The 20941-nt window shown below is 44.2% G+C and overlaps 1 protein-coding gene and 1 long non-coding RNA gene across 12 annotated transcripts in view; one reads left to right on the top strand and one right to left on the bottom strand.

Moving 5' to 3' along the window:
- LOC148836478 (LIM and senescent cell antigen-like-containing domain protein 1) overlaps window positions 1–20941 on the top strand; it is a 50515-nt gene that overhangs the window by 20644 nt on the left and 8930 nt on the right. For 5 of the 11 annotated variants that reach the window (XM_088914578.1, XM_088914575.1, XM_088914577.1 and 2 more), the window contains exons 2-5: window positions 18185–18344; window positions 18836–18902; window positions 19606–19726; window positions 20636–20785. In XM_088914578.1, coding sequence (XP_088770704.1) covers window positions 18185–18344; window positions 18836–18902; window positions 19606–19726; window positions 20636–20785 — 498 coding nt within the window. Of the gene's footprint in view, window positions 1–240; window positions 708–12408; window positions 12980–18184; window positions 18345–18835; window positions 18903–19605; window positions 19727–20635; window positions 20786–20941 lie in introns of those variants that run through there. The other 6 variants (XM_088914569.1, XM_088914572.1, XM_088914568.1 and 3 more) reach the window with 2 other exon arrangements.
- On the bottom strand, window positions 3748–9976 carry LOC148836479 (uncharacterized). Its single transcript, XR_016090978.1, has 2 exons — window positions 9734–9976; window positions 3748–5334 (listed from the first exon to the last, which is right to left on the bottom strand). It is a non-coding gene; the product is annotated as an uncharacterized LOC148836479 (long non-coding RNA).

The raw sequence follows: 20941 nt of genomic DNA on the forward strand, positions 1-20941 counted from the left end.
TCGTGGGAAGGCCAGTGTCCCTGCTGTATTGATCGGAGCAGTTGCTCCCCCCTTCCATCTGCCAGCACGAGGGTGACACAGATAGGCTATCGGAGGGAACACCCAGTTCGCTTCCACCTCGCTTTTCCATGCTGACAGTGCCAGTGGGAGGCGGGGGGTAGGTGAACGGGCTTGTTTGTTTCTCCCGCGGCCCGGGGCTGGCTGACTGCTGTTTAGGACAGCCTCTCGTACCTGCATTCCACAGAGACAGGGCCGGCCCTCCGAATGTGCCAGGGAGGCGGGGAGCTCCTAGGTGTGCAGGCAGCCGGGTCACTCCCATCCGCGTGTCGGTCGGCGGGGTGTGTGCCCCGGAGGGGGGAAACTGGAGGCTGGAATGCGGCAGTCTGCTGCTTGGAGCGGGGGAAGGACAGCAGCCCTAAGCTCCTCAGTTCAGGTGTGAGCCGCTCCGGCTGGCTGGCTGGCTGGCTGGTGGATCGTATCGGATACTGCCTGCAAGGGGCTGTGGGAAGAGCCAGCATTCCGCTGTTTTCCTGCGGGGTCCTGGTCCCAGTGAAGGGTCTTATACAGAGCAGCGGAGCTTGAAGTTACCGGATTCGGAAAATGACTGCTCTGAGGCTGAAGGAGCTGTCCAATTCGGACTTGTACAGGAGGAGGCAGGAGCGCCCCGACAGCTTTGGACTGGGCAGCTTTCCGAAGGACACGCTCAGGTGAGGGGGAAAGGGGCTGGGGAGGGCCGTGCGTGTTGCCACAGAGAGGCCCGGGTGTGTTGCGGGTCTTGGGTGATATGGAAGAGGTGATGTCACTACAGAGCTGGTTTCATTTCACCCTTAGCTTCTTCTATATTGCCATTGTGAGCAATGTCTCTTGTCTGCTCTTTGCCTTTTGGAGATGAAAGTCTGTGTCCCAGAGAGCTAGGTCTAGACAGGACCATAGTTGTGTGCCAGTAGTTTTGTCTGAAAAGCAGCACCCTATACTAATACACCTCTTATAAAGGCACATGAAGCCTACCAGTTTCAGTTACCTTTCTTCTTTGTGAATGATTAACAATTACAGTCATATCGGCTTTTATTAGGGCGGAGCGGCGGCTCTGTGGCTAAGGATTTGCGGCTGTGACTGGAAGGTTGCCGGTTCAAATCCTGTGGCTGGCAGAGGAATCCTACTCCGTTGGGCCCCTGCGCAAGGCCCTTAACCTCAACTGCTCCAGGGATGCCGTACGATGGCTGACCCTGCGCTCTGACCCCAAGCTTCTCTCCCTGTCTGTGTGTCTGTGTCTCATGGAGAAAAGCTGGGGTATGCGAAAAGATGAATTCCTAATGCAAGAAATTGTATAGGGCTAATAAAGAAACATTATCATTATTATTCTCCTGTTTTGGCCAACGTGAATGGCAGACAAATATAGCACAGCAGAAAGAACATAACTTTGCTTTATCTTAATTTTTCTGACTTCTGGACATTTTTTGTTCACTGTACAAGAGTGTTTGGTAAGCGTAATTAAGTTCTCCTTTTATTGTGAAAAGATAATGCAGGTCTGGAGTAATGGACCCTGATACTGTGAAATCACATCCTCTGAAATAAAGTCCACTAACAGCTTGGTAAGAGGACTGAGTGTTTGAAGCCCAGCCAGGCTGTGGCTGAACTGGAGCTCTAGGGCCCGTCAGAATGTGAACCAGTACGCAGAGCTGGTCCTGGCGAGATTAGCATGCCTGAGCTACAGGATTCCTACAGGGGTGACCTTGATGTGAGAAGTTTTCACAACATCCACCATTCCTCATCCAGACTGCAGGCATAGTGGCTGTAAATAAAAGGCAGGATTACCCTCTTTACAGGAGGTTACTTCAAATGCAGTGTCTGTGTGTTTTCTGGCAGTATCTTGAGAGATTCTTCTCACACAGTAGTCCTGTCTTCCTTCAGCAAAGCGGTTCATTTTGTGAGCTGTGTTATGGACACAAATTGTATTGTTTCTTACTAGCTTTAATGTTTTAAACATTTTGTAGAAATATGTTTACCATGCTGAATACATAGAACATTTTTAGTCTTTAGGATATTTTTCAGTTTCTAAAACATGACTTTAGAAGTTTAAGAAGTTCTTATCAGCAGTATAAAATTGATATATTATTTTACGGGTTAGTTGGCAGAATATTGTAATGTTGTAGCCAAAGTGTGTCTGTGTAGCACAGAGCAGGGTGATGCAGCCACTCTGGGCAGTGCTTAGAGCCTTGTCAGTGTGTTGAGTTATAAAACAATAACTGCAAGGTTTTTTTATCTCACCCATTTCCTCTTCTCCTCTTTCAGCCTTTTCATTATCAGCACAAATGGAAAAATATAGCCAATTTCTGTTCATAAGGGTGGTGCTGCTCTTTTAAAATAACGCTGTTTCCTGAAAGGGAACAGTGCGTCTGTGGAGAAAATGGTGTACGAGATCCTTGATCTTAAAAGATTTTTCTCTAGATGATTTTTAACTCTCCTCAGTAGTTTAATCGTATCGACATTTTAACACCGGAGGAAATACTTGCCTGCAGTAAATCAATATGATGGCCCATACATGATTTGTAGAGTATAGTGCCAGTGCAGTTTTGGGAGAATTTTAAATGACCAGCCTTTTAGATTTTGGAGAATGGTATCGACCTTGATAAAGCTGTTGGTGATGTAGCACGAGGCAGGAGCCTGTTCTCCACGTTTGCCAGTTCTTGAAAAGCCCTGAACAATCAACACCGCTGACAGTGCTGCTGAAGATGTAGTAACAAACTGAATCCAGGTAGAGGGAAATTACCTGACGGTCACACCTCAGGATACCACAGAGAGTGGGGGAAGGACTCATTGGTAAGAGGTTCCTGAGGTGCCATGGTGAGCAATGCATGTGTTTGCAAATGGCTTTCTGTTCTGAGCTGCAGGAGGTCTGTTTAAGAGAATCCTAGTGAACACAGCCCACTGCCAGCACTGGAGCCCTGCTGAGAGCCCCGGCCTCGCACCATGAAAAGCAGTTACAAATTTCCTGGTACTGCGGCCACCACCTTCCGCATAAGAATTGTGTTTAAAAGACTTTCAGCCAGCTCCCTGTGGTCAGGCCTGGGGGTTTTGGACAGCAGGCATGGACAGAGCTAGTAGCTTAGCTACTGTAGTCGGCTATCTCTCGGCCATCACCCTGTAGGTGATGAACGAGTAGTTTGTAGCAGTCCTTGCAGAACAGCTAGGAGAGGCTGTTTGAGATGTCCGTCTCTTGTGAGACATTGATCACTTGAATGTTGGAACACATTGTTTTTTCAGACACTTGTGATCTGAGCCACTGAAATGCAGCTCACATCAGCTTCTTCTATTCTACTCTCCATTTTTAAAAGTCAGCACATATGTAGAGGCCTCTCCTACACTATATTCAGCCCCTATCTCAAGGTTGACCTGCTTTTTTTGAATATTTGGAAATGAGTTATATTAGCAGGCTTTCAAGAAATACCACACTGTGCTAACCATTATTCTATTTTTACACAAGTGAACAATACAGTACATGGAAATGTATTTAAAATGAAGGTTTCTTCTGTAATGTTTCATAGCCGTTCAGGGACGCCAAATATGTAATCATAGCCGGCCAAAATGTAAATGTAGTGGCTCTCTGAAGGCACCAGTTCTGTAGGGTTTGGGCATTTACTGAGACAATTATTAATTGTAGCAGTAAATCACAAAATTGATTCTTGCGATGGCTTTAGAATCCAACCATGCGACATAACTCAAACAACGCACACACACAGGTACTAATACACGAGGATACATTTATTAATACATAGAATATGCATATAAACCTAACAGATCTTATCGAGAGGGTTATCAGAATACAAAAGGTATATATTCAATCAGTTACGAAGTGTTACACATATCAAGAGGACATACGTTCAGTATATCATTCATTAAGACCGTTTCGTAAATGAACTTGGTTATAACTTCTACATTAGATACTCAAAACAAGTACATAACTCTTAGGAATTAAATTGATATCAACTGGTTGGGATAACAATTGAATTCTCGAGCTGTAATGCATTGAAGTTGAATACTCATCCAATTTCTGGGGATTCATATCTCCTGCAGGCACAAACAATCAGCTGCAGGCTTGTTGCTGTCCAATCCATGCTCTCTGGCTCCGTGCCAGGCTGTGCTGTGCGGCTTGCGACGGTGCGCTGCTGATGCTCACTGACCGGCTAGTTAGTGTTGGCTTTAACTAGCAAAGTTTGTGCACAGGAGAAAAGATGACTGTGGGTCCCAGCAAGTCAGGAAGAGGACCGGTTCGTTCCTGATGAAGAGCTAGTTCTGAATAGTGATTCAGCTGTCCACAGTTCCGACCTGTTCACGAGGCCTGCTGCTGGTTACTCTCTGGCAACCTCCGCTCTAGACTCTTAGAACAAAGGAAAGTTCTGGCACTCGGACACACTGGCCGTTCCATGGTTGTCCGGGCTGAGTCTCAGGATGGTCAGGAGGCGCGCTGCGAGAATGTCCTGCCCTTGGTAGCCTTCTGCTCCTGGGCTGTCCTGCCCTGGAATTCTCCTTTGAATTCCCTTTAGAACAGTCCACAGAATCCTCTCCAGAATCTTACTTGAATCTCCCTGAATCTCCCTGAATCTCCCTGAATCTTACTGAATCTTACTGAATCTCCCAGGCTCTCTGTGTTTCCTGTTTTTACCTGGAGGAACTTCAGCTTGCTGATTGGCTGAAAGTTCCATGGGCATCAGAGTCCCACGTGGGTTACTCGGCCCTACCAGTCCCTGATTGGTTGATCAAGGTGAGATATGACTCACTTACTCCTGACACCTAGGAATGCAGTCCAGATGTCCATCTGGCACTCCCTAGACAGATAGGCGCCAATGGATGACCATTGATCATGATAGCCAGGCTTAGCTAAGTGCATCCCCCTTTGGGAGCTGTCTTTTATCAAAGGAACCCTAAATCAGCCTGCATGGTTTCTCTGTGGCTGCACCACAGAGATGAACAGAGAAATGAGGCCTAATTTGGGAAAGCTCAGAAACACTTAATTCTGCCTTATTAATAAGCCTCGCCGCTACACTTCTTTCACGAAACGGCTGTGATCATTTGATAACTTAGCTACTAACTACCAAACGAGCAGAAGGGCCAGAGGATCTCTTATCATCCCACAGGTGTAGTAGAAAGCTATCCATCAGACGCACAGATGTTGCAAGCAGGAATAGAAGAATGTTGCCTGTAAACTGACATTCTGTACCTAATATCATGTTATTTATCATATATTTTAGATATGTTAAGTCTTCGCAAAATCGTCCAACCTGTAACCATAACCATATTGACATTCATTGATTTCCACTTGGAACGCAGACTAAACTGTAAGAAAAAGAAAACAGGAGCTGCTATAATAAGGAAGGGATTTATGGGATTTAAAAGACGGGAATTGAGAAGCCGGTGTTATCTGGTTGATGAGTTAAAAACATGTATGGACGGAGACCAGAAATCTATGAGGATTGCCCAGGGGCATATTTGTGTGTGTGTATTTGGTACAAGATAGTGTCGTGAAAATGAGTGTCGTTGCGACACATGTTTGGTTTCATGACGTCTGAGGCAGCGGGGAAACTTGCTGTAGCGTGATTGAGGTGTATGGGCTCCCTTCCTCTCAGTACAGTGTCTAGGAGTACAGGTCTCACATAAACATTGCACTGAGAGCTGAGGTGTCCTAAACAGTGTGAGCAATGGCCTTTTTCTTCTTTCCCTTTCAGGACAAATGTGTTAAAGTGGGGGGAAAAATATTTGACTTATGTTACTTCACAGTGTACATTCTGTACCAGTTACACAACATTCCTAGGAAAGAGTGATTACATATTATTTATTAAAAATGAATGTGTTTATATAGACTTTTTCAAGCATTACAAGTTTGCCAATACCACTTAAACAGTCAGCTTGTTAGAGCATTATGTTTTGTCTCTACCTTTGCTGTCATTTAGGTACGATCAGTAAGGATAAGACCATGAGTCTAGATTCCACCTGACGCGCACTCTTTCCTCTTTAAAACGATTTAAGATTTTTTATTAACCCTATTAATAAAAAATTAACTATTAACCCTTGTGTTTCAGCAACACAAGCCTTCACCTGGACTGAAAGGCTGAGAAGTGTCAATAAAGCTTTTTGGAGTAAAGGGAGTGTGTTCTGGTTCTGTAAACTATATTGATCTTTTTTTATTACTGTACAGCACCTTTATAATCTTTGGGTATGTGTTTTTTTCTCTTTTTCTGTGGTTCTAGATTGGCATGGGGAAGTACCATCCTTAGATTTCTGTTGGAGAGTTTCCATATACCAGGGCAACAAGATGGGCTTGATACAGTTTGAACAGTGAGGAGTCCAGTTGGTGTTGTCATGCTGGTAACGCTGTGAGCCGTGCCAGAGCTGCTTCAGGATTATTTATTCTATGTGTTTGTGAATCACAGCTGTGCCCCTCCCTAGTGGAAAAAATTCCCCCTGATCTGTGGGTAAAAGGTGTGGCATGGAGCTACGATCCTATTGTCATGGCAAATGGTCCCTCTCTTATCTGCCGGGCTGCCATCATGATTGTCTCCGCAAGTCTGCTGACAACACCCTGTCTGCCACCCGGCCAGCTCTGGCTGAGCCGTCGGCTCACTGCTGGGGCCGTTTCCAAACCAGAGCCAGTCGTTGTCTGTGCTCAAGACCAAGAAGCAATCGGTCAACAATCAAACAAGCTACATGGGCTGAATGATTGCGATTGTCCTGAGCTAACTGTGCCCGAGAAGGCAGAGCTGTAGGAAGAGGTGAAGATTTGACTTCTGTCCTGCCCATCCACAGATCTTCTGTGTTTCAGGTGGTTTTACATGATGTAGGTACCTAGTGCTGGAGAAGAGCCAGGGAATGTTGTTTATTTTTAATGATTCAAAGGTGCCTTGCTATGTTGCTTTCAAACTCCTGGGTGTTTTACAGAGGCTGGAGTGTCCGTGTTGCACCACGTTTTCAGTACTGATGTGTTCCAGTCAAACCACTGAATATTTGATCAATTTACAGCCATGTTAAGGGTATATCTAAAACTGTGTAAAGGAGGCATTTAATACTTCTGCATGACTCTTCATTTACCAAATATCAAGGTTCTTTGTGGAGTTTCACCACAAAGCATGCCTGCACTGTTCAAACAACAGAGCCTTTCACAAAGGAAGGAATGAAACAGACCTGATTATCTTTCAACACAAGCCACGGTGCATCACTTATCTAGATCAGCTGGTTACGTGACGTTAGTTGTTCTTTATTGTTGTGAACAGAGCAGTCTGTGGGGCACATACTGTATCTACTCCTTCCATCCTGTTTTTCCCTCCTGTAAAAGTAAGTCACACAGAGCCCTTTGGGCTGTTGGCCCTCAAGGCCGGGAGATTTCTGAAGACCACGTGAATTCCAGATTCAGAGTTTGGCGATGTCTGTGTGGAGTAACCCATTTAGAGGAAAACAAAGCAGGAAGTTTTGCAATAATATCTAAACATTTATGTTTTGTTTATATTTTTCATTGTGCTGCTATAGTTTCCTTTGTATCGCAACATACTTTTGTTAGGTCTTCTAAAAACAAACCTTGGCATCGCATAAATGTTGAGGAATCTTAGCCTGAACCCAGATTAATCTCTCAAACTTGGAGCACATGTAGCTTTAAACAATCCAGCTGCCCTCTGTATCTGGCAAGCTATGGAGACACAAGTTTGTGTTTTTCAGGAAACATATGTTCAAAGTAAATTTGGCAATCTGTCAAGAAAATAAAGCTCTGTGTAAAATGTATAGAAAGCTCATTTCAGTCCCAGTCTGATCATTACTGCTAATTCTCAGTACTGTTTGCTTTGACAACTAAAAGACAAGGAATTGCACATGTGAGTTACAAGTCTTTGTGTTGTCACTCTGCTCATAATGACAAAGCATTTTACTGGTCAGCTATTAAAAGGGCCGCCAGAACACCAGCTGTTTTTGCCAGTATTTTCCTAGGATTTTATATTCTTGTAATCACTAGTTACTTCTCAAAAAGACATTATTCTTTTGCACCATTTAGGAGTAAGTAGCCATCAGCTTAAGTGGTGAGCAGTGTTGTAGAGTGGGGTCTTTTTGAAACTTAGGACTGAGTGATGAAGCAAGTACACCAAATGTCTAAACAGGCAAGCAGATCAATTTAAAGGCATCGTGGCAGTGCTGGTGATTTTAGAATTCAGCTGTAACGAAAAATGTACACATTGTAGATCACCCTAGATCCAAAGTTAGGAGCTCCTAGACTCCTGTACTGCATTGGTTTTGATTTATACATTTAGTAGGCATGGTGGTATGGTACACCTCCACATTCAAGCTAAATAGGTTTATTGGGAGCTTTTAATTTAAAAACAACAGGTGGCATTATCTGTTAGGGACTGGTTACACCGAAGTAAACACATCAGGGCTGTTACAAGGTAGCTTTACTTTAGAATGACATCCCTTTATAAAGTCAACAGACTTCTTTATTCTTCATTAATGATCATTCACCTTAGTATGACCTTACACAGAAGAATGCTGAGAATTCGGGCACTGAGGTTCTAATAATTTCTTCAGCGAGACCAGGAAAGAATTTGTCAATTCAGAGTTTGTGTACTCCGACCAACAGCGACCTGATCTTTCATACAGCTGTTTCTTGTCAGATTGTTTAGAAGACCTGGACTGAATTGTGAAAACATATTGCCTTCATTTCCAGCATGACTCTATAGGCCTGGCTTGCACATTGTGGCCAGCCTCTGGAAAAAGTCTCCCAGTGAAGCTGAAACTTAGTAATGAAGTTCTTTTCATCATTTCCACTAGTGCAGGGATCTCTAGTCCTGGTCATGGAGGACCCTGCTACAGGTTAATTGCCTAATTGAAAGTGTTGCTTGATTGTAGAATATTTGCACATTTATTTTCTACTCCAAAGATTGCAATTTTATTTTACTTGTTTAATAGTTTAAAAAGTAGCATTTAGCATGTCTACGAGTTTAAACACAGGCATGCAGTTCATATTAATCCTGTTACTGAATGAGTTAAGGGTTCGGTTGTGTGACTGAGAATCGGCAGATGTGTGGATTGGGAAACCCTCCAACACAAAGAGGAAAGGAATGACGCACAGATATTATGGGGAGTGTCAGTCTTAACACCTCTCACCAGATGAACAAATCACTTTTGTCTTGACGTGTTATTCAAGATAAAAGTATAAGCTAATTTTGTTGCTGCAAACAGATTATTAAGTAATATTAAAACCAGACTACCCAGCGAGCCGAAGCATTCATCATAAGCAATAACCATATTGATTTTTGTGTGACTTGGGAAAAGGTGATGAAAGTGATGACGAGCAGCAGTAATTCTGCAGGAGAAAGAAGTCTGAGTGGCCAGTTGCAGAAGCTAATCATGGCAACAACGCATAAAGTATAGTTTTCTATTTAACCCATTCTAGTAAAAGCAAACATCTGAGCTCCAAACAAGAAAACAACCTGTGGTTTGTAGAGGTGACTTTAGTACAGAAATTGCACCAGCTGAGGACCATATTGCTGCAGAAATCTGCGCTTGGGACACGGGCCTAACTCCTGAATCGCACACAGAGCATCGTCAAGCTTCCCTTTCTTGTGTGAGTGTAATTCTGCTGGTTTCCTACTGGTATCCAAGGGTGGCGGACCTATAGTGAAGCCCGATTGTTGGACACGAGCTGTTCAAGTCCGCACGCGTTTAACACGACGACGAACAGGCACGAAGGCCTACTTACCAGGGCTGGAGGCGTCGAGCTCGGTGCTCTGTTGTGCTGAAGTGTGTCCCTTGCACTGTGGTCCTGCTTTCACCCTGGCCTGGGGCAGAAGGGTTTCAGCTCACACTGGAGGAAAGCTGAGGAAGGGTGGAAGCCTCTCTTGTGATCAGCTGTCTGTCGCCCCTCTGTCTGCAGTCCCAGATGGAGTCATTACCAAAATGAGAATGCACCTCAGAGCCAGCTTGTCTGGTGTTGACAGTTGCCACAGCCATATATAGGACTGCGTGAGCCCCTTGGAGCTTTCGCTGTGGGTGGGTGGTTTATTATAGGTAGCTCGTTTGCCATCCGGTCTTAAGACTAGTGGACATCGGATCCTCAACCTGTGTTTGCGGACTTGTTTACACTCCGCTCAGCTGATATTTACAGTTCACTCGGGCTGTTTATGAGCTGCAGGGTCCAGGAGCTGCTTGCTATGTTCTCACGTTGAAATGGCTGCCGAGCTGAAATGGTTTGCATTGTGCTGAAAGAATTTTGGAAGGTGGAACAATACAGACGATATGGTCCAGATTTTAGCCATGAGGAGAAAGGAGAGGCTGAATTCTGTCTTCGTGTGCTGAACAGAATTTGGACATTGCGATGTGAATGACGTTTGTTGTAGCTGGATAACCTGCAAAAAATGTTGTTAAAAAGACATTATGTGATGGCTGTTGTAATTTATTTTTCATACAGCACTGTATTGCTCAACTCCACTCCAGTCAGCCACACAGCGATGAAGTGAATTTATTTCCATTTCCACAGCATTTTTATTTCTCTGGAAACTAGAAAAAGGAGTAATGTACATCATGGAGAGTAGTAAGAGCAAAAAAATATGCAATGTTTTTCTCACCAGTGCAGTGTTAATGCAGTATAGAGGAAATGAAAAATGAACTACTCTCGCGGCAGGATACAAAGTTAACATCCACACAGACTTGTCAAAAGAATCAAAGGAAGAGAAGTGGGCAGCAATGGATTATCTCTCTGAAGAAACTTTAGTACTGGGTGACTCCCCATCATCACATATAACATACTGTAGCTCTTGTTACATGAATACAGAAGTATGGTGTGGTCCTCTTGAATACATAATGTAGTCATTCTCTGAAGTGATTTGGAAGTCGGCTAGATGTGCACATCAAAAGCCAACAGGGCAGTACATAATTTCTCCGCCCACTTGCTGTCCTCTCTGTTTTTGTGTGAGGGTGCAACCCTGATCTGTCTGCCAGTTCAGTTACATTAAGGCCTGGTTGGTGACTTCCACCTCATTCAGTCCTCACATGCGCTTGGGTCTTTCACCACCCTGTACCCACAAGCTGGTAGTGGTCTGTCCTTTCCATTCCCTTACAGACGTGTGGGGTTTTTAACTTCCTGTTTTGTTTCCCTGGGAGCTGTTGGTTACGGCTCGTCCCGCCTGGTAGCTCTGGTAACTAAGTGGCACACGGCAACCCCTCCTGACTGGGCAGTAGCAGGCATTTCAATCCTCTTTAAAAAAACACACGCACACACCGGCAGCTGCTGTTGCCAAGTACCTAGTTTGGAGATGGGACTATCCTGGGTGGCTATTTGTGGAATGATGGAAAACATTCAGAAGACCGGAGTACAGGAAGAATTTTTCTACTGTTTAAAAGTCCTCTGTGAAAGATGAAGAGTATCTGTTTAAGTAGAACTAAAAAGCTGTGATCCTAGAAGTTCTTTCTACTTCATTATAAAGTAACTCAGGAGAAGATTCAGGTTCTAGTGCCTTAAACATGTTAACCGTTGTAATATTGTTTTAACAATTCTAACAATATTGAAATATTGCGTAGGTATGAGAACAGCAGATCTTCACTTCTAAAAAGAGTTTTGAGATTACATCCTCAGTTAGATACTAGCAACCAGTTGAGCTACAGTACATGGGTTGAAAGTCCTCATCTCTTACTGTATGTTCGAAAGTGAAATATGAGTGAAAATTTAGTTCTGTCGGCTCAAAGCGATTGAACTGTAGGTTTTGCGGAGATGGTATTAACATTTTGTTTTGGTTTTGGCATGCTAAATGGTTAAGTTGTGCTTTTACTTGAAGAGATCTTCATGTAGGAGACTCGTCATGTTGGATTGAAATGTACCAGTAGCTAACCTCATAAATCCTGACACGCTAAGTGACTGCTCGTGTGAAGACATGGACACACTTAACAGATGATGCTAAATAGGTGATAACACACACGATGAATCAATCTTTTAGCATGTCAGGGATTTTTAAGGGCTGTGGAAAGATGAAAAGCCATTGTCCGGCATAAGTATGCGTTTTACTATTGCATGGACAAAAACTTTAAAGTTAAGTAAAGTTTTCTCAGAATATGTAATCAAGAGCTCAAACTGATGGTTTAAGCCAGCCAGTTTTTAGTGTTCTAAACAGTTCAAACTTTATATAGCGGCCCCAAACTCTGTCTTCTAAAAGGCTGTTTTTTGTTCCCCCAGAACTTATGTTAACAATATAATTGTCTCATGTAACTAAATTAAAACAATATCGATATGTAATGCCTTAGCACTGTATATTGTTCAGTGTTTTGAACTCTTTCGGTCCAGCTGTTCAGCTTTAGAAAGCCAAGATACTTGGAACTGCACTGAAAATGTTTTTTTCTCTCTCTTCTAAAAACACAGCTGCTCTGTCAGAGCTTCACTGGGGATTTATTTTCATTTGTTTTTGAACAGGCAGTGTTATTGTTGCGCTTTTGGGACTGGGAGCATTAATCTTGGGAGGGGAGGCTCTCTGCACAGCTCTGGGCTGTCGTTGCATCTCTTAGCCGTGCCTCCCCAGGCTTTCAGTAAATCAAGCCCGGGACAGAGTGACCTCGCTGTGCGCTGGGCTGTGCTCTTAATTTGAAACTGTAACCCAGCCCACGAGAGGAGACGGGCTGAGTGAGCAGGGGACTTGGCGGAGTGCGGAGTGCTTTTCAGCGGGTTCAGGGAAGTCTCCCTTCCTCGCATTGTCTCGGTCCAGGGCCGTCCCGTGGATAACGGTGCGTGCGGGATTTTGTCGTGTTTGTGGCACGGTCTGTGCTCGGCGGTCCTGGCGATGGAGGTGCAGAGCAGGTCCGTACCCCCCGTCATCCCCGAGAACGGGGAGGCCCATCATGTGGCTGTCAACGGGCTCCACCTGCCTGGAGACAGGGAGACCGAGATGGCCGTCTCCAAATCCCAGAGGAGGCGCAGCGACATCAAGGTGTATAAGGAGTTCTGCGACTTCTACGCACGCTTGTAAGTCTGGGGCAAGCTGGAGTGTGTATGTGTTGGCGTCGTCGAGCCAAGTGTGCCTTTCTGTCCTCTGTCCTGAATACTGACGAGAACAACTGGGGTGTCAGAGTAGGTTTTTGCTCAAAGTTTGGAAAGGTGAAGTGAGGAGATTCTGATATGACATATTGATATAGAAACAACTTGTTCCTGGAGGTTTTCATGTCTCTTAGTGCACTAGTGCTAGTTTGTGAGAGAAAGTAATAAACTTTTAGGAAAATGTAAATAAAACTTATATTATGTGGATTTATTGATCGCTAAATTTTAAGGTTTCTGTTAACTGTTTGAAGTTGACAGAATGAATTATGTATGATGTCTTCTAATAACGAGAAGATAAATAAGATTTAAACCTTAGAGCCAAAGGGAACTGGGTGGGACCCAGGTCCAACATGATTTGATGATCCTTTTTTGAAAACTACATTTCAAAACCTGGCAATTGTTGACTACAAATGTATAAACTCTTCCGTGTTGTAACTGCTATTTAAGTCTTCAAACTGTCAAAACCATATGGGGCTCTGCAGTTTTTTATGACCTTTGAACTTAGGTGGTAGCATGGGCAAACTGAAGGAAGTGAGCTGTCCCTTAGCTTTTTTTACGAAAGAGAACTTTCTCCTACATTAGCTGAAGATGCTAATGACAGTCCTTACATCTCCTGATTATATCTGTGGGTCTTTAGGGGAAGAGGTTTACATCATGTTGTTCCTCTAGTGTATTTATATTCTTTGCATTTACTCATTTATTGTGTACAGGAAGAGGCAGAATCTTCCAATTACTGTCTTCAGAAAGAATCCCGTGATGTAGGTTTACTCGCCCATCAGGGGGCAGGCTTGTCTTGGATAGCGAGGCAAGTGCTAGCTGCTGGTGAAAGTGTATACCACTTGGGCAGTAGTTCACAATGTTTTTTTCCAGTAGGCTGCTTGGGTTTCCCTATGGCCGCCTTTTCAGCAGTCCTGAAACCCTCATTGATTCAAACTCCTGATTGATTCTCTGTTTACCCAACATTATTCTACAGAATTTCCACCCGGCTGGTTCTCCGTTGTCATTGTGGAAGGAAAGGAGGAAAGTAAAATACAATAACTTACAATTTGCTATAACTTATTGCACAAACTGTTTGAAAGTGTACCTGCTGTACAGAAATTCGACAAATTCACTCTTCAAAACATTTGGAAAGCTCATCCATTTCCCAGGAGGTCCTTGTTCTTCTTTGCTAATGTATTAATAGATTCCTGTTCACCCCCTGGTGCAGCGTGAGGCACATTCTTTCGGTCTGTCCGTGGTTTCGCTTCACAGTAGACGCAGCGAAGCAGTGAATGTTTTCTTTCGCAGCATTAAGGAACGGAGAAACACAGGAAAGATAATCTCCAGCACCAGCGCTTCCTGTAGATTGCACCAACCCAGGCAATTAAGAGCTGCTAAAACGGCACCAAATCAGGAAAAAGCAACAGCTAGTGCTGGAATGCTTTGGGTAGATTAAATTCTCATTGCACTGAGTGCAGGTCTTTGAGTTCACGCATTTCAGCACTGCTCATACGTTAGTCTAGGACAAACCTAACAAAGGCATAAATATTTGTAGAAGCCTTCCTGAGTGGATGTCATTGCAGTGTGCAGCATATCAGGGTTTTGTCCCCATGTTGCTTCTTCATTTTCGGACAGGCAAGAGACGTTCTGTGTATTCCTGGTCCTCCAGGAACACACTCAGCATGTTTTAGGAGAATCTTTTAATTACTTAGAAAATGCTGAATTGGATTGCTGGAATACAAGCATTCATCAGTTTTCTAACCGATTCTGCTAGTTTAGGGTCATGGGGGAGCCTGCAAGCAACAGGTACTAGGCAGGGTACACCCTGGACAGGATACCAGTCTATTCCAGGGCAGACACAGACACACAGACACAAGCCAATTAACCTACCAGTATGTTCTGTGGTATGTACTGTGGTGGGAAACCAGAGCACCCAGTGGAAACCCAGAGAGAACATACAAGCTCCATACGCAGATAGCAGCCCAGGTTCAGAATTGAACCCCGGACCCCAGCTCTGCGAGGCAGCAGAGGCACCACTATACCATTGTGCTTCCCGAAATATAACCATCGTGCAGTTAAATAATTTGAGAGAGTAATTGGGGGGGATAAACGAAGACCTGAGTGCTCTGTGACTAGAGCCGTTGACTCTTGCTGCTGGTTGCCAAGTAATGGGAAGTGGTGAGGTTTTCATTACTCGGGAAGAAAACATCTATCTGTGCCAAGCTCATCAAATAGGACCGCTGTGAAATCAGGCTCCTGCTCACATTTGTAAACAAGTTTTGATTTGCTCTTGTTTATTCAGTTACAGATTTCTCCCAAACATTGTGTTAGAGTGCACGTGTTTAAGCACTGTACAGTAGGTGGACTATTATGTGATGTGTCAAAATATAAGGCTCCAGTTGAACAAGATGCCCCTTCTTTATTGGTGCAACAGTGTAGAGATTTTGGACCGAACCTTTACAGTACACCTCTTTATGAAACGGGTACAGCTCAAATACTGTAAGTGGTTTGTAAGATGTGTGCAAAAATATGCAATCCCGTTTGCAATTAAGCTGTCCATCGACTGAGTAGATCATATCTTTAAAGGCAGATGGCCCATCAAATATATTGAAATGCAAAAGTTTCCGATGCCGAGATAGTTTGGGGAAGAGGAGTGGCAGCCAACTCGAAGATTGATTGTGCAAATGATTGATCCCTCTGGGGTTTTCAGGAAACATGTTTGTAAAAGCAAATAACAAGAAGAGCTTTTTTGCTTTTTCCAGGGAGTTGCTGGCTAGCCCTGCGGTACAAAGGCTTAGGAGCTTTGTCATTTCCTCTCGCTGTTGTCTGACAGGGGGGAGAGGGAGAGAGAGCCTGACATTTACATGCCATGCTTAGCATTTCTGCACTGAGCGCTATTCCAGCCTGAGCTGGAACCGGTCCTGTTGTGGTGGTGGGAGGAACTGTATATGAAAACCAGACATTCTCACCGGTAGTGTTTGTGTCCTGGGTAGGTACTGTACAACCTTCTACCTGCAGGGTAGTTTGAAGGCTCTTGTCCTTTAAAACCCTCACACTCGGCAAGCATTAGCATGGGGTGGTTTTCTGTTTTAAAATGGTGTAGGAGCGGCCGTATCGGCGGGCGCAGTCACCCTGTCTGGCTCTGCCAGGAGCTCTGGCGCTCGAGCTGTGTGTACTGTAGATCACTACATCTCGACAACTGAAGGGCCCGCAGACTGCTACTTCAGAGGCGGGTGTGTGTGCTGTACATCCTGTCCATCGTTTGAACACGAGGGTGTTGTGAAAATCGCCATTACAGCCCAGCCCCACCAACACTGTGAAGTAATCACAAATCGACTTTTTAAACGAACTCCCAGGCTGTTCATCTGGCCGTGGCTGCTGTCCTGGCAGAAATCCCATCTTGTCCTTGTAAGGCGAGAGGTGTCGTATAATTGGTCTTTGTGTACGTTTGACATTCTCCAAGAGGCATACTGGAATTTCGACCTATTAAACCCAACAGCAGGGAAACCTTCTTTTCTTTTTTTCAAAGCAGTGTAAATTATTGAGAGTGACTTTAACTTCATGGAAAGCCAACGTGAAGGGGGTGCATTTTCTAGTTAATGTTTAACTGTCTTGCTGAAGACTTATCTGCTGACTTGTGCTATATTCACATTTTATCTTGCAGTCCTCATGGAAACTCAAAATTTGCTGGGTGCCTGCTTCACATTTCTGCCTGTCTTAGGGCTGTACAATCAGCAGTCCTAGTTCCATACGTGTATCTTAGTCAGCTGTCCTATAGGGGTTTTATTTTATATATAGTACAATCATAGGAAGGCAATGATTTCATTCTTAAAAACACACCCAGCTTCTCCTTTAATAACACACAGGATTAAAAATTCATCGTACTGGATCTTTTATTACAGGACATTTTGATAGTTTTATGTGGTTTATTTAAAAGTGACCTGAACTATATCACGCAGCAACAATGTGGTGTAAAGTGTGTCACTGATAAACAGGAATCTTTAAATTAAGCATGTGTTATCTCTTACTTCCTCCTTAAATATGGATATCTTGTTTGCTGTCTCGGTGCAGTGTTTGTGTGCTATCTGTGTACCCACAGTGGCCTCTGTAAGTGAGAAGGACTAGATTTGAAAATGTTGTTAAAAAGGAAGTGCTCTCCCCCAGCTTAGTTTGTGTACCTTTTAATGATGAAGTTACTGTATCTCCTCCCTTAGACTCGTTGGAAGGCATAACATTTGAGCTGGGAAGGAACGCCGTGTTCCTTTTAGTGTAACAAACCAAGGGCTTTCATAACATGTTGCAGATGTAAGGAGTTTCTAATCTCCATCCCCCTCATAAATGGCAGATTAAGAGGATCCCAGCCATCACAGTATATGGACGAGCAGAGCCATCCTTGTCCAGTTTGCAATGGTGTCCTTGGTGAGGTTTGAATGTCTACGCAAAAGACACGGGCGAGGAAGTTAAAAAAAAAATATTCCCACTCGCAGCCGGCAGCTCCTCTGGCTCCTACCTAGAAACCTGACAGCCCTGAACTGTCGAATTTCTTCACATTTGAAAGCTCACTAAAGAGCCCCAAGATGAAAAAAGAAACCTGCTAACCTCAAGACCTTTGACCTTTGACAGTGTTGACTGTCCACTGGAATTAAACAAGGTTTGCGTGGGAGGAGGAATTTTATGTGTAAAAACTAACTGAGGCGTATTATTGATTGGAGTAAACTGGTTGGGAAAATTCCTTGCTATGCCTTATGTTATGGCCCAATAGTTCTCTCCACAAATTTCATTCATTATGCAGAGGTGGTCTCTGGTGGGCTTCTCAGACTCATTGAGAGCCATAGTTGTGCTATAATGAACCATTATTTTACTTAGAAAAACGTTATCTATTTTTTAGTTTACTCTGGCCTGGTCTCCGTGTTTAGCAACAGGTAGGACCCAAGATTTTCCATGTTAGTTCAGTACTTGTTTTCCCACTGAAGATCTTTTCAAAGAAGACCCGAGGGACAGAGAATAGTGCTATTAGAATTCAGCAGACACCAGAGCCAAAATAGACAGAAGCAGTAGACATCTGGAGCCCATAGGTGTCGACAGTACAGTACCCGTCCAACCTTTTGTTGGGTGAAGAGTGCAAGAAATAATTTGCGTTTTATTTCTCCACAGCAACATGGCAAATGCCCTGGCAAATGCCATCTGTGAGCGCTGCAAAAGTGGCTTTGCCCCTGCCGAGAAGATCGTGAACAGCAACGGGGAGCTGTACCACGAGCAGTGCTTCGTTTGTGCGCAGTGCTTCCAGCAGTTCCCCGAGGGGCTCTTCTATGAGGTGAGAGCTTGATCTGCAGCACACAGCGTGACGATCCACAGTCCTCGGGCTGATCCACTGTCCACAGGTGCCGCATGCTGATCACAATGTCATGTGAACTAATAAAAAAGCTCACAGCTCTCTTGGCATTTAGTGACAGTATAGGTTTATAGATTTGGCCCAAAAAAAGTACAGCTACCTGATCACACCACTGTAATCCACACTGATGCAGGACTGATTCATCAGCAGGATGGCAGCCACATACAATGCACATCCTTTCCACATTAGCTGAACAGTAAAATTGTTCTTGTTCTAAAATTGTTTTCGAGTTAGATGATTATGTAATACTGTACTTTCTCCCAACACTCCGTGAAGCAGTAAATGTGAAACATTGAAATATCAGGGTAGAGCAAGCATCCTTTACTGGTGATGAATGCTCGCATATTGTGAATATAGTCTTGTACTGAGTGAGAGTGTGTCTGTGTAGGTTGATTTTATTCGTATTACTTTAGTTTGAAGGGAGGAAGTACTGCGAGCATGACTTCCAGATGCTGTTTGCCCCCTGCTGTCATGAGTGTGGTGAGTAAAACCTACAATCTGCTAGGCCCTCTAGAGAATGAACATCTGCTCCTATCAAAAAGAGCAAGGTTATGAGTACAGAACATATCGCTGAGTGCTTACTTACTGTAGTGACTATAGTTTTCATAAGTAAACTGTAACTGATCAAAATAATTTGACACAATTTTGTGATTCCTCTAAAGAATAGTGGAACTGACATTTAATTTTCCCGTTAAATGAGCCATCCATCCATTTGCTAACCGCTTTATCCAGTTCTGGGTTGTGGGGGACCAGGATCCTATCCTACCAAGCAATGGGAACAAGGCAGGGATATACCCTCGACTGGACGCCAGTCCATCGCAGGGTACACAAAGACAGGTACAGACACAAACATGCGCACATACACACTTGCGCCAATTTTCCCAGAAGCCACTTGATCTGCCAGTATGTCTTTGGACTGTGGGAGGAAACCGGAGTAGCTGGAGGAAACTCACACAAACAGGGGATGAATATACAGTACAAACTCCATGCAGATAGCACCCCATGTTTGCAATCAAACCCATGGCTCCAACGTTGCAAGACAGCCATGTTAACCACTATACCACCATACCAGCCAGTTAAATGTAATTAATTATAAATTAGAATTAATGCCTCTGGTATTCCTGCCCACTTGTGAGTTGTCTCCCTCCTCCCAGACTTAGTAACACTGGCTGTCTGTGTCCAGGTGAGTTCATCATCGGCCGAGTCATCAAGGCCATGAACAACAGCTGGCATCCAGACTGCTTCTGCTGCGACATCTGCCAGCAAGTCCTGGCAGACGTGGGCTTTGTGAAGAACGCAGGCAGGTGAGTGTGACCTGGTGCTCCTGACACTCCTGGCTCCTACAGATCCGGCGCACAATTGTTCACTCTCTCATCACGGTTTCACGGGACTCCCCTGCAGAGCAAGGCGCAGCAGAATGAGGGTTTAACTTTGAAATGCTATCATGTCATTGACCTACCTGTTAACTTTAAGTGTACAATTGCAGATAGGTTCATCCCTCCATCTGTTTTGGATAGATAGATTTTGGATTCTGACTGTGATGGGCCGAGCAGTGGTGACCTTTTATGAAATGGTCATCGGTCTGCAGGCTTAATGACAAGTGTGTATAACAGTTTACCTCTATTACACTTTGGTATAGAGAACTTTTTAGTATGCTGCCCCATGAAAACCTTAGCATTGTCCTGAAGGGGAGTGAAAGATTTTTCCTTTAAATTATGGTCACCTCTCATAGAGTATCTGCCAGTGGAGCTAACAGAATTGTTGCTTAAGGGGGGTCAGTGTGTATTGAAGTGAGTCCCTCTATGGCCTCAACAAACTGAGGAAGGAAGGGAGTTATGTTGGATGAGGAGGATGACAGATGTCACGAGAGAGCTAGAAGGGAATTGAAGACTGGAGATCTTTTTGTATCTGTGTCTTTATTATAATTTAGACTTTCATGGTGTTTTTTCTTGTGTTCTCCTAATCTTACGTCTGTTTAATGTTTGTACTGTATGTGAACTTTGTTGAAAAATGAATACAAATAAAGAGATTACCTCTACATGAAGATCTTTGACCAGTAGGATTGGAATCCAATGGCTGGTACTTAAGCCATGAGCACAGTAGTGGCTTTGGGAAAATCTGGTGACTCTGCAGTTGTGGCAGGTGTTCGTTTTAATATGGTGGAGCATGGTGACCCCTCTGTGACCTTTCTGCCTCTGCTCCTCTCTGCCCAGGCACCTGTGCCGCCCGTGTCATAACCGCGAGAAGGCGCGCGGCCTAGGGAAGTACATCTGTCAGAAGTGCCACGCCATCATCGACGAGCAGCCCCTCATCTTCAAGAACGACCCCTACCACCCCGACCACTTCAACTGCACCAACTGTGGGTCAGTACCCCCTGCTTGGCGAGGGCTGGCACGCTTGTTGCTCGCCTGATCGGGCAGCGATGTTGTATACCAGAACATCTTTATCACAAGCGCAGACCCTATCTAATTTGACTGTTCCTTCCTGTTTGCTTCTCGTACTGTATGTTCCACACCCTT

Source organism: Atractosteus spatula, chromosome 4, assembly GCF_055471065.1.
Source record: "Atractosteus spatula isolate fAtrSpa1 chromosome 4, fAtrSpa1.hap1, whole genome shotgun sequence".
Classification (NCBI taxonomy): Eukaryota; Metazoa; Chordata; class Actinopteri; order Semionotiformes; family Lepisosteidae; genus Atractosteus; species Atractosteus spatula.